The sequence below is a fragment of the Echeneis naucrates genome, chromosome 13 (assembly GCF_900963305.1).
Source record: "Echeneis naucrates chromosome 13, fEcheNa1.1, whole genome shotgun sequence".
Taxonomy (NCBI): Eukaryota; Metazoa; Chordata; class Actinopteri; order Carangiformes; family Echeneidae; genus Echeneis; species Echeneis naucrates.
In genome coordinates, this window is record NC_042523.1 from 17642819 (window position 1) to 17656899 (window position 14081).

Sequence of the window (14081 nt, forward strand, 5' to 3'; positions counted from 1 at the left end):
ACTCTTGCTTAAGTAACACACAAGACATTTGACTCCTTATTCCTGCGCTAAGCTGGAAATCTGGCCTTATCCATTTTTCCTCAGGGCACAAATACCGAGAATAGAGTCTAGTCTACTATGCCACTTTCTGCCCTCTCTCCCCTCCCTTCCTGCCTGTTGTTCAACTGATCTATCAACAGGGCAGAGTTCACAAACACTGGATCAGAACTGCCATGTTCCTGCAGAGCCCTGATAAAAACCCTGCACTACAATCACAGAAGGAGGTCTTATCTGCGGCCCTTAACGCTCCCCTATTAGAGGTTCAGCAACAGGAAGGATACAGCCTCTCCCTTCCTAAAAGCCTGCAGTCATAACACAAAACAACTCTACATGTTTTTTTTTTTTAGTTTGATCAGTAAAAGATAATCAGAATCTTTAAAGGTTGGTGGAGGAGGTCACACTTCAAACTAGTAAATAAACATTATTTCTTGATCATTTTTCAGCTAATTTTTATGAAAATGAAAAAAAAAAAAAAACCCATACAGATCACGAGACTCAAAGTTACACACTCAGTGAACAGAAATATATCCCTAGGAGCCAAATGAGCAGAATTATTTATTCCAGTCTTTGCTTCTTTCTGCAGATATCTCCATCTCTGAAGTTGCCATCTTCTCTTCCACCACTTCCCCTATATGACCAACCTCCCATCAGCCCTTTCACCAGCCCCGAGACCTCCACCCCGCCTCCTCTTCCACGCTCACCCTCCACTGCACTTAACGGGGAGCACAAGCCTCCTCTGCCTGCCTCGTCACACAAAGGACCGCTGTCCACTCACAGTAAGACACACAAACGTGCTGAAGTAGTTGAGAGAGGTCATTGTGACTTTTTATTAGAAATCTCTATCTTCATAGATCAGAGCTCTGGCAGGAGTCCAGTGTCACCAGGATTTCCTCAGTCACAACCACAACGATTCACCCCTGAAGGAGGCCCAGGAAAATTACGACCTGTTAGTATGAAAAATTTTTCAAAAGCGTGCAAGAAAACGTATTTGTTTGCTATGGGGGGAAAAAAGCATTGTGGTGATTATATGTAGTGTAATTAGACATTTCAATATAACAAACCAAATTGCCTCTGTACTGTGTTAACCTTACGATTGGCTTGCAGAAAATTTGTTTATGTAACCATTTTGATAATTGAGACAATATTAAGTTGTTAAAAACCAAAATAAAACCATCCCTACTTCAAGACGCATACAGTGTGTGTTGGTCAGATGAATAGAGCAATTTGAATGTCACCTTGGGCTTTTTTCCATCCTATAAGTATTAATTACTTGCAGCCTAGTGTTGTAGAGCTAGAATACAAACAGTTTGATCACTTGTTGGCTGTGTTGTTCTTGTTTTTTTGTCTTTTTTTTTTTATTTCCAAGCAGGGCGCTGTATTAATTACAGAATAACCACCCCTTTTATTGTGTTAAGTGTTTTTATCATATGGCAGAATATAAAAATTACACAATTAGGAAAATCATGACATTAATGTTTTTCACTGCTGTAGGTTCGAGCTGCTCCTCCTCCGCCTAAACAGCACTCCAGGAGACAGCAGGAGAAGAGCGACAAGACGGAGGAGGTGGAGATCACACTGGTGTGACAGGCAGACAAGTTGGTAGTCGTTTAAGGAGACTCCAAAAATTAAAACAGATGATAGACTAATCCCAAGGCTGAGGAACGGAACTGCTCTGAACTGAAGTGAGCTGAAATAAAATGATGTGAAGAAAAAAGAACTGAACCCCATCAACCCCTCCGGCCACTTTGCATCTTTTTTCCCCCTCAGTCTGAAGGGGAGAGAAGAGAGGGGAGGTAAAGGCAGACTATCCAATGAATTAATGTCCATTATTAATGTCTGTTCATTAGTAGCTTCCTAATGAAGTGCAACATCTCTGTCTGCCGCCCCCGTCTTTCCATTCTCGCCTTAAAACTTCACCTCATTGGACAGCAAACCAGAGCACAGTAAAAGGAGTGGCACAGGAGGGAGGCTGTTTTCGAGAGGAGTGAGTGACAACTAAATGATGGCTTTGGCAAGTTTTCTTTTATCTTTTTAAGCTTACTTCAAATTTTATTTCCTTGTGCAGTTGTTTCCTTTTTTCTACAGCTTATAAAAGGTTTTTGGGTTTGTTTGGGTTTTTTTTTTCACTTGCAAACAAATAATTATGAAGCATGAGAAAGGCCTTGGAGCCATGACACCAACAAAAGAAAGTGAGGGTATCAAACAAATAGAAGAAATCATTGATTATTTTTTGGCTTGAAATACAATTAGAAAGCAAAAGAAAGGTAAAGTAAATGATTTAATCTATCATTGGTGGTATACAAAAAAGTTTTAAATATGTTATATTTTTATATAAGCTCCTTACAAAGTAAGCTTAATGAAAGGGAACTAGTCAAAACTTGCCAAGTTTGTCATGTTTAAGAGTGGGGGGTCAGGGTTGAAGTAAACGGACAGAGAAACTGGGTCGTATGTGTGGACAGTGCCCTCCTCCCCAGCCCTTCCCTGGCCATATATAGCTCTTATTATTATACGTATTCAATGTGTATTAGTACAGTACAGTACATTACTGTTATCATAGGAATGTTATGCACAGCGTTTCACATAGACTAACTCAGCTGAATGGATGGCCATGTCTGATATGTAGTTGAAGTTCTCATCTTATCCAGAAAGGGCATTGTAAATACAATATGAAGCAGAGTTGAAAAGTAAGAGGGGAGCGGAGAGTGCCAGAAAGAGAGAAAATGGAGGCTGGATCCTTCCTTCTGCTCTTATCTTCATTTCTCTCCCCTCCCTCTCTTCTCTAATGTCTGTTCTGTCCATTTGCAGTTGGTGTGAATCAATAACTATCATATACACGCAGGGTTACACAATATTACACACACATTGCTATATCTTCCCTCATTCTGTGACCCGTTCTGTGTTTATGTCACTGATTGGTTCAGGAGGAGGACGATGGTGCTGTCAGAGGCGCTGGAATTGTTGCTATTCACCATTCGGTGAAAAGAAAAGCTTTATCTGAGATGATATAGGCAATGAAAATTATTTGGGGTCAAGAGATTTTAATAATCACAGAATGAATACTATGACTTTTATCCCATACAGATCATATCTCCTCTCACATTGATTTTATTCACCTATAACATATATCCTTTTTTAACTGAGATGCGCTACATTTACAGATATTTTTTCTCTCTGTTGTTTTAGTGTCTCCATCACATCACTATGGTAGTTTTATTCCATAAAAATAAACATATCCGCAATATTTCCAAGATTTATGAAATAGATACATTGTGCTGAATGGGCCGAACCAGCAAGAATCGCTTTTTTTGTTTGTTTAGTTTTTTTTTTATTCAGTCTGTACTCAAAGTCAAGGAAAAAGAAAAAAGATTTCCCCCTTTACATACCTATCAAACCTTTAAAACTTCTTACCCAAAGGGCAACGTAGCACTTTTATTTATTTGTACCTTCCCCTGAAAGTAGCAGTACCTTCAATTAGCAGGAGGATGTGTAGAAATGACTCACTGAATTGAATCATTGTAGTTACAAACAGCAATCAGAGTCATTCTTTTCATTGTAATGCTGTGTTGGATCCTCTTTGTTTCAGTGTGACTGATACTTCTATTTTTAAATCTCTGCTCTTCTAAAGAGACGGAGAGCTAATCGTGGACTGTGTAATTTAGTGTTTTCCTTAACTTATAAAGAACAAAGAAAAAATTACAGTCTTTTGAATGAAAATATGGAGAAAATGTGTGGTGTTCTTTTTTTTTTTTTTGTTTTTTTTTTTACGTGTGATTGTTTATCAGAGAGAGGAGGAAAACTGACTGACTAACTGGTCTGTGTTCAACTCTGAAGATGTGCCCCACTCTCTTCCTACATATTTATTTTAAGCTGCCTCTGATTTTGTTAAATGCTCAGAGATATGAATAGGATAATAAATGGATGAACATTTATCAGTTCTTCTCCAAAATTGCAGTATTTCCTGATTGATTGGTTAAAAAGTGCACATTATGTAGTATTGTGAGTATGTGAAATATGTGGGGACACAGCTTGAGGCTTGGGCTCAAACTGATCGGTCTATAAAGTGGAGGTGAGATTGAAACAATATCCGATTGATACAAGTGAAGGCGGAAATTGTGAAAATATTAAAAGAAACAACCTTAATAGTTTTTGCATCATTTTTTAGAAACAACATTTTTTGTAGCATTCCCACCTAAGAAAGGATAAGGAAGCTGGAGTTAAAGTTTAAGCTCCAAACCTCTGCTCTTCTGCTGTTGTAGGAAATGGCATTGACTTGTAACAGTGTGGTCAAGGCGACTTGAACAACAGCCTCTCCTTGATCTCTCTGAGATCTTATTTATACTGGTTTTCAAACTTTTTTTGAAGTTTATGGTTTACAGCAGCATCCCACAGAACTTCCCACCCTAAATGCTCAAACAGTCAATGTGTCAAAATGTAGGATTTTTTGTTGGTAGCTGACAATTTGAACATCATTATTTATCCTTTTTTAACAGTCCCTCTCATCCACAACAGTGTTGAATTTTTTGGTATGAGCCGGTTTTTGCTTTTTTTTTTTATGTATTACATAATTCTATATATTTTTTGTCCTTGAATTTGGAGCAGTTGCAACGCCGCTGCTGTTATTAATGATGTGGTGGAACAACTGGCCTTCTCTCTCTTCACAAAGTGTTGCCATGGTGACAATAATGAGAACAGGTGCAAAAGTCTTTCTGCATATTATTATTGGCTGTACAAAAAACTAAGTTTGTATTTATTGTGTACAAATGTTAATTAATAAAAAAAACATGATAAGTTGTTTATGGGTCATTCAGGGTTGTTGTTTTTTGTTTGTTTTTTTTTTTTTCCTGCTATTTCTGTTCTTCTCAGTGGTTATGTGTGTGTTTGTAAACACCTGTTGTACAAACTTCAGTCATGTGTCAGCTACATGTATATGTACGTGTGTGTGTGTGTGTGTGTGTGTGTGTGTTACATAGATGTGCCAGTCACTGGGAGTGGGTGTGATCATGATAACACACTACAAACAACTGAAGGGAGGATTTCCTGAGTGGAGCAGAAGGGAAAAGAGAAACATCGCGGAGGGAAAGTAGCAACCCAACTTAATTTGGACCAACGACAGCGCCACACTAACTTTTAGATAAATTTTTTTTTTTTTACCAGCAGCAGTTGATGTTTACATGAGCCCCATGGGAATACGAATGGATTGGGCCCCTGCAGATGCCACCTGCCGCTCATCCTGTGTGAAACTCTATCTGTGCTCTAACCCGGATGGTATGTAGATGTAGATGCGTATGTCTTTCAGTCATGTCTATTCAGTTGTTGGTGATGTGTCGTATTTGTTTGCGCTCTGTACAGACAGCGTTGAAGAGCGCAGAGCTCTGAGAGAGAGTGTTTTCCCCAAACTTAGAGAGCAGTGCAGAAACACAGTGGGATTGGATTTCACAGTGAGTACACACTCCACTGTTCACTTTAGTATTTTTGTTGCTGTGCTTGGCAGGGATGTACTACTTTATTTTATGTTTTATAATCTCTGGCTTTATCATAATAAACATAAACAAGATGAGGCGATATGCACTTTTTATGTTGTTACATTAAAAAACAATACTGTTTTGTCATAACCACTCAAACGAGTAATAGCTTTTAGAAGGAAAGGGAGCAGTTAGCTGTGGCCTGCTGGAGGAACCAACTTCACTTTCTTTTATTATTTTTTTAGTTTGGAAGAACAAAGACACCAGCAGGGTGCCTTTGTTCTTTCAACCAGAAGATCCACTGAAATTTATATTACGCCTTTCTCTGAAAGGAGCAACGTAAATCAATAGTGTGTGTTTGTGTCATCTAAATTTCATCTTAACTTTTAAATCCATAGATTACATAAATTGTTCAGCTTTTGTATTTATAAAATGCCAAATACAAAATCAAACATTGAAATTGCGCTTTTTCCCTGGCAATAGTCAAAATCAAATCAAACTGAAGGCAAAGGGGGAAAAGAAAGAATTTTCTCTTGCTATTCTAGAAGAAAATAATTTAAATTAGCCATAACAGAGATATTGCACCGATGTGCTGTCATGGGTGTAACTGGGATTGCAGTCAATTCCCATTACATTTGCCTGCTTAATTGGACAAAAAAAAAAAAAAAAGAGCAGCAGTGTTGTGATGATGCACAGTGTTGTAGTTTGTGTTCATATTTTTGTGAGGGTGTCAGATCCCCTCAGGGCATTTCAGTCACCACACTGCGCCAACTTTATTCAGAAGCATGTGTAAGCTGGAACATGATGTATTATTTAGCCACTGCAGGGCCAGTTGTTATTACACCTCACTTTTCATAAACTGAATTACCTGCCATCTCCCCTCAAGTTGCTCTGTTAACCATTGTTGTTGTGAACAGGTAATAGATCCATATGAGTCCAGTGATCCCAGTCGCTGGCCAGATGAACACACCAGACAGCAGCTGATTAAAGAATGCAGAGAGAGCTCAGCTGGACCCTTTTTACTGGTAGATAAATCACCAGAAAATCTTTTGTTGCTGTTGTTGTTGTCGTCATTTTTATTAATACTGACGCTCTCTCTGTGGCTACATGGCGACACTGCAGGCCCTGGTAGGACATCAGTATGGACCAGCCAGTCTGCCCCTCCAGGTGGAGGTGGCAACCTTCCAGCTGCTGCTGCAGGAGGGCCAACAGGCAGGCGTCAGCACCCAGCAGCTGGAGAGGCTTTACCAAAGGGACGAGAACAGCATCCCTCCCTCCTACCGCCTGAGGCCTCCCCTCGCATTCGCCTGCTCTGCTAAGGTAATCAGCAACTTAGCATTTATTCATTTACTGCTGAATTACACTTGATTAATTTAATTTATCATGATTTTATCTTTAATTTATGACTTAATTTATCTGATTAAGCAAACACAATTCAGTTCAGACTTAGCTCCTATTACAGCCACAATTTAAATCTGAATAAATATATGTTTCATCAGTAGTGACAGATTTTTTTATTAATAAAGAATAAACAACCACAAAAAGTTTGATTCAATTTCCTTCCCAAATTAGAGCTTTTAAAATGACATTCCTGATTATCTTAATGTGGATATATCATTTAATAGTCTGAAGCCTCGATGATGTTGATTTTAGTCCTTTCTCAGTAATCTGTTTATCAGATAAATCTGTATTTTTGGGCAAGTGATTATATTTTAGTGAAAATGTGTTTTTGTATTTAACTGGATAAATAATATTTCTAATTAATGACAAAATACAACTCATTTAGTCTGTGGTGTCGCTTTCTGAAAGTATCTGTCTTTTGTTGAACAGAAAGAGGATAATGAAGAAGACAACAGCCGGATTCAGGCTAAGGAAGAAGAGCTTAGGAAGATAATTCAGACGATTGTAAATCTGTGTGTCCACAATGGACAAATGTCGGCAGAGCGAGCCCAACATTACTATAGATCAGGTGAGAAATACTCTGTGGGTCTTGTTTCTCTGTGCGCTTGTGGGTTTAATTCAGCGTACTGTCCTCTCCAGCCCTCGACACAGATCTGCGATTTGCTCTGGACAACCGTCCCGATGATGACATCATCAGACGCTGCCTGGTCTACGTCCACAAGGTCATCAATGCGAAAGGAGAGAGAGAGAGAAGACAGATGAGTTTACAGCTGCAGGAGGTAAAAGTCATCGACCATTTTCTCATGAGCTTCTATTTATTTGTTACGGGATGACCACCCATTCAAGGGGCACGTATGGGTTAGTACCTATCATGAATAAAAGTCCATTTTCTTTTCCTGGCTATGAATGACTGAAATAAATTTGATCGCCTTGCCTTCCTGCCCGTCACTCACAGACTTCAGGTCAATCACTTGGAGATTTTAAAGGCTACAGAAGTGGATAGCTGAGGTTTGCCTTTACTGGTCCCACATTGAATACAATATAGCTCTCTCTAGCTCTCAATAACCAGTTTTTGGCTCAAATAGTTTTGATTTTTTTAGGAACAAAGAATATGTTTGTAGTTCAATAGTGAATTAATTTTTATTTACTTCAGATGCAGATCGTACCAAAGTGAACAACTTTGTTTCCACCTCTTGTCCTTTAAGGCTGCGATCTCTGACCTAAAGACAGAACTCACTGATGCACAGCTACTCTCAGAGCTCTGTGACGACTTCCTCCCCAGTCTTATCACTTCTCGTCGACTTGTAGTCTACACCTCCACCACAGAGTGTGACCATCGCCATGGTTACACCACAGCCAGGAGGCGGAGCTACGCTAAGTCTCTGTGTCAGCAGGTTTACTCTGACCTTGTTGGGCTGATTGACCGCTTCAGCATGTTCGATACCAGAGAGGAGTTTCAGACTGATCAGGGCGAGCTGTGTGACGCTCTGTCCCGACTCTATGTTGTCATTCAACCAGAAGAGCAAGAGGTTAAGATGAAGTTGGTGTCTTCAGACAAAATGCACAGGATTAAAATGTTTTTAATATTTATTTGACTGAATTTTATTAACTGACCAATAACTTTTATACTTTCTATATTTTTATGTTGTGGAATTTGTACAAAACTCAGTTTATTATATATGTAATATTATTTTTAATTATTTGTGTCACAGTCACTGAAGTTTTCTTTCTTTGACGTCAGATCAGAGCCTATGTAAGGGATAGAGACAAACACTGCCTGCTTTTGGTGACAGGAGGGCCGTGCACAGGGAAGTCAGTGCTGCTTGCACACTGTGCTCGACAGGTAAGTGAACTATAGCGACATTTCTTATTTAATTCTATTAAAATGGCATTTCCTTCTATTGCTTTGGCTTGTTTTTTAATGATCTTTCAGTTTAAATTGTATTAATGTCTGTCTCCACAGATTAAGTTGTGGCTACCAGAAAGCGATCCTGTAGTGATCCCTTATTTTTGCAAGCTGCAACAGGGTCTGTCCTCAAAGCACCTGTTGTCCAGCCTGTGTAATCAAATAGCCAGTAGATATCAAAGGGACTCTCCCAAGCAGCAACCCAGTTTTGACCTTGGCCAGGACCAGGAGGATCTTTGTTGCACCACAAACTGCAGAGACAACAAACGTGATTCTAATATTGACCTTGTTACCAAACAATGCCCACATCCCACAGGACCTCAGATCAGTCTGTCTGAGCTTAAGGAACATTTCTCCTCTCTCCTCTCCCTTCTGCCTTCTCCCAAACAGCCACTGGTTCTAATCCTTGACGGCTTTGATCATTTCAAAAATGACTTTATTTTTCCTCAGATTGTTGAGAGCCTCCCATCTCCTCTCCCTCCCAGTGTAAAACTAATCCTCGCAGTCTCCTCCAGCCAAGCACGTGTCCTGCAGGCTATCAAACTACAATACCCAAAATGCAGTCCACCCCACTGTCTATCAGAGAGCGATAAGGAGTGGGGATTTATCCTTGTACAGTTGGGAGTGGCAAACAGGAAAGAGTGTGTGAAGATGTTGGCATCACTGCTGATGAGTTCAGGAAGGACAGTGACATCAGGACAGCAGGCTCTGGTGAACCAGGCATTGGCTTCCTGTTGTCTGACTCTCTATGCTCGACTGCTACACGTGCATACCTCACTCTGGTACTCCGGTAAGACTGATACAGTAAACAAAAATACAGCTTATTAAAACAGATTTCATTTATGATTTTGTATTTTTCTCATAGTCAATAAATCCCATGAAAACACCACAGATTACATTATTCTCTCGCTTAATATGTTCACATGACGTTAAAAAAAGAGTAAATCGTTTCTGAGTTGGGGACAGCAAATGCTGAAACTCCAGGCTGAAGTAAGTGCTGAATTAGAGGATTTAGGGGACTATTTTCAAAAAAACATATGAAACTGGCTGAGACTGAGAAACCTATGGTCCATCTGTATGCTCAGCTTGACTTAGTATTCTTCTGTCTAAAGACAAACCAGAAAAGTTATATAGGGTTGTACAGTACAGTCCATACAGGGTTACCACTGAACTGCTAATCTTTTATTTTCATCCTGTTGGTGCAACAACGTGTGAGCAGTTGATTTGTTTTTGGACAAACGATAGCGTTCTGCAGGTCAGGGGAATACGCTACAACGTTTCATTTTGGAAACTTCATGGAATTTGTGAAACCTGAAAAATCTCCAGACTGACGCTTTAAAACGTTGTCCCTCTTTCTTTCTTACCATCATCAGATTCAGATGTGACTGAGTCATCTCTCCCCAGTGGCGTCCATGCCTCCATTTCTGCACTCCTGGATCACCTTGAGCAGAAACACGGCTCCTCCATTGTGGCTCGTGCTGTCTCCTTCCTCTCTCTCTCCAGGACAGGACTCACTGAGGCTGAGCTCGCTGATCTCCTGTCCAGAAATTACAAGGTGCTGTCCGAGTATGTCCAACAGGGTGATAGCCCTTCCTCCACTCTGAGGGTGCCGCAAGTCGAGGTGGAGAGACTACTGTTGGATTTGAGAACCTTTCTAATCAGAGGGACGTTTGCGGGGTTGCGTGTTTTGTTCTGGATGAGCAGGCATTTCAAGCTGGTGGTGGCTAAGAGGTATTTAGGCACTCATGAGATGAGGAAGGAGATTCATTCAGAGATGGCAGATTATTTCAGTGGCCAGGGGGCTTGTGGGAATACCAAACCATTTCTTGTTAACCGGAAACCAGGACCAAACAGGGACGCTGGCCAAACAAAAATTTGCACAGACAGGCAGCCATCCAGCAAGCCATTTCTCTTCACATCTTTGTTCCAAGATGCAGGTCGGCTTAATTTGAGAAATATCGTAGAATTGCCATATCATGTACAACAAAGTGAGAAGTGGGAGGAGTTGGAGTGTGGGCTGTTAATGTCATTTGAGTTTCACCAGGCGATGGTTCAAGCTGATCTTCTGGGTGATCTGATAGCCATGTTGGAAGTTGGCCAAGGGTCATCAAAGTTTACATTTTTAAGAGAGAGGCTACTCCTGGCAAGCATATTGAAGTTATCTGCTTGCTTACTGCAGCACACACCTCTGCAGCTGCCCATTGTGATGGAATCTGGCCTTATCCTTTATCTGGACGTATTTCCTGCACTCAAAGGTTACGTGAGAGAGATCAGACAGAGGAGGAGAAAAAGAGCAAATGGATTAGGAGTATTGCTTTGTTCTTCTCCTTCCTCTGTTCCTCCCATTCATCATTTAAAGTGTGACAGCAAAAGCAAGCATGTGTCTGTAGCAGAGGCATCTGCCACAGACTGTGGGATTGTGGCAGAGGTCATGGATGATGGCTCTGCTTGGATCTGGAAGAGTCCTGGATGTGGTGTAGCCAAAGTGTCAGGGAGCTGTGAGCAGAAGGAGCTGAAGTTTGCAGGAGTGAAGAGTAGCAATCATTTTCTGCTCCTTTCCACGCACTGCAACAAGCTCTTGTTGTGGGATGTCACAGGCCCAGAGATGTTTCTAGAGCTCAAAGACCCCTTCAAAACGAACCAAAGAGCACCAAACAAAATTCGAGGGTTTGTTGGATGTCAGAAAAAGTTATTTATGTGGTTGGAAGGCAAGAGTTTTGTGAGCTTGTTCACAGTCTCCAGTGAGATCCTGATGCAGTTCGAGTGTCAGAGCTCTGTGACCTGCGTAGTTTGTTCCTCTAATGGCGTTTACATTTACTGTGGGCAGGACGAAGGCACTGTATTCATATTTGACACAGACTCCAGGCGACTGGTTGGCACCTGCACAAACTTAAAGCACAGTGCAGTCACATCAATAATCCTCTGTGAAGACAAGAGGGAGATGGTCTGTGTAGACAGCAGTGGGAATCTGACCGTATGGAGTATTGCAACCAAAACGCAACCCAGACTTGTAAAAGAAAGACTCACTGTAGTTGAGTCCAAAAACATCCTCAATACAGATTACTCAAAAGAAATTCAATTGCTACTTGTGTGTCAGTCTAATCAGGTTATACTCTGGGATACAAGTGAGTGGGAGCTGTCAGACCACTTCCTGGCTCCAAGAGGAAGAACTTTCATCCAGGCTGTGCTCTCCCAAGATGGCCACCATTTCCTTGCTTTGCTAGATGCCTGTGCCTTCATATTAGTGTGGAGGGTTGACACGGGGGAGTGTGTCCTCTACCTAGAAGCAAACACGCAGCCTCACGCACTCCTCAAAATGGCTTCAGATGTGGTTTGTGTCACACGTGACGGCTGCCTGACAGTGTGGGATTGTGGCATGATCGACTCTGCAGGTTCAGCTCCGAAAACAGGATGTGCAGTGAAGGAAGTGGTGTTCGAACGGACGGGGGAGTGGTTCTACACCTCAGACGGATCAGAGACGGTGTGGAGATGGAGTTTAGAAACAGGCTTTCCATGTGCAGCCTTCCTGCATCATGGTCCTGTGCAAAAACTGTGCCTTTCTCCAAATGACATCCACCTTCTCACACTATCAGCAGGGGACGTTTACGTCTGGCTGACAGAAACATGTCAGAATATCCTGCGTATCAAAGGCACCAGAGCTATTGACATCTTAATCACCCCTAACGGTAACTTTGGGGTGAGTATTTCCAGGGCAGGATTGTCTCGGGTGTGGAAGTTGGCAAATGGGAGTGTCATATGCAGCATACACCTGTACCTCTCTAACGCCGTGGTGTCACCTGAGAGCACCTTCCTGATTGGCTGTCGTCATGGTGACCTAATAGCTGCTAGTCTGTGGTCAGGCTCCATCAGCAAGCGATTTTCCTGCGTGGAAGCCTCTGAGCAAGTTGTCGCTTTCCACGCACTGTCAGAGCACCCAGACTTCGTGATGGTGATGACGTCATCCGGAGCCATGTACACCTGGAAGGTAACAGAGGAGACTGTGTGCAGGCACTTTCAGCTGCCGCAGTCCTTTCAGTGTCAGCTACAAGTCTTCCAAATGTCCTCCAATGGCAACTATGCACTGCTGTCCACAGACAATGACACCATCAACCTCTTGGACCTGTCTCAGATCAGGCTGTTCTCATTTAAAGCTGAGGGTCCTGTTATTAAAGCCTGCTTGGACAAAACTGGACATTTTGCCGCCTACCTCAGCTTGGAGAAACTCTGTGCTTGCGACCTGCTTGTGACACACGTCCTCACAGTTGTGCGCCTCAGCGATGGAGAAAAATTAGGCAGCGTGTGTCTGTCCAAGAATCCGTTGACTCTGGCTGTGTGTAAGCAGCAGTGTGTGTTTGTGGGTTTTGAGGACGGATCTGTGGGTGTGTATTCTGTTTCAGAGATCATGCTGAACAGGGAAGATGTGGCCAGATGCAGAGAAAAACAATGTCCCTTTGAAAGAGCACCATCCAGATGGTTAGCTCTACCAACCCCCAATATTACATGGTCTTAAGTAGTAGTCCATATTATTGGAAAAGGTTCGGTCTGGTCTGCTCTATATGGAAAGTGCCTTGATGTAACTTTGTTATGATTTGGCGCTATATAAAAAAATCGTGTTTGATTTGATTTGGAAAGATTGTGCTAAAAAGCAGAGATGATGAAATTGCATATTAAGAGTGTTCTTTGTTTCCTGCAATTCCCACATTCACGTGATGAATTCTCAACAAGACAACACCTACTGTATCTAAATATAACTGCACCTATTTATTTTCATTTTAGTTTCAATGAGTCAGAGATGAAATATTTTGATGACACTACTGTACACCTTAGCAGCTTTCAAACACTTTAGTTTCATTTCTGCGAAACAAAGACTAATATCTGACCAGTTTGTTTGGTTCTAATATCGTTTGCATCTTAATGAGTCTTTGACACAAAGGCCATCTTTTCATGATGTCTTTGAAATAAAATCTTATTTTATTTCTTATTTGTGGCTGTGTTTTCTATATCATAAGTCAGTGGCACCAAAACATCACGTTTCATATCAGTAAATATGCCTTGTAGTCTGGACTACTGCAGACTATCCTGTCTGTGAACGGTTCAAACTCTCAATCACAAGCTTTAACTGTTGAGTCAGCTTTTTTTTTTTTTTTTGGTATTGCAGATACCAAAACAAACTAAACGAAACTGACACGTATGACGTGTGTGTGTGTGTGTGTGTGTGTGTGTGTGTGTGTGTGTGTGTGTGTGTGTGTGTGTGTGTGTGTGTGTTACTATTC

At 41.3% G+C, this 14081-nt stretch overlaps 2 protein-coding genes across 2 annotated transcripts in view; both read left to right on the plus strand.

The window, feature by feature from the left end:
* fchsd2 (FCH and double SH3 domains 2) overlaps positions 1–2147 on the plus strand; it is a 47033-nt gene extending 44886 nt beyond the window's left edge. Inside the window, exons 19-21 of the mRNA XM_029517247.1 lie at positions 623–815; positions 891–985; positions 1531–2147. Of these exons, the coding sequence (XP_029373107.1) occupies positions 623–815; positions 891–985; positions 1531–1623 (381 nt within the window). The 3' untranslated portion in view covers positions 1624–2147. The remainder of the gene's footprint in view (positions 1–622; positions 816–890; positions 986–1530) is intronic.
* A 2913-nt stretch (positions 2148–5060) lies between these two features.
* On the plus strand, positions 5061–13789 carry LOC115053563 (NACHT and WD repeat domain-containing protein 2). Its single transcript, XM_029518379.1, has 10 exons — positions 5061–5304; positions 5389–5477; positions 6419–6526; positions 6624–6821; positions 7332–7470; positions 7542–7681; positions 8108–8431; positions 8644–8745; positions 8866–9598; positions 10182–13789. Exons 1-10 carry the CDS (start codon positions 5211–5213, stop codon positions 13316–13318), a joined length of 5064 nt encoding a protein of 1687 aa, XP_029374239.1. The 5' UTR covers positions 5061–5210; the 3' UTR covers positions 13319–13789.
* The last annotated feature ends 292 nt before the right edge of the window (positions 13790–14081 follow it).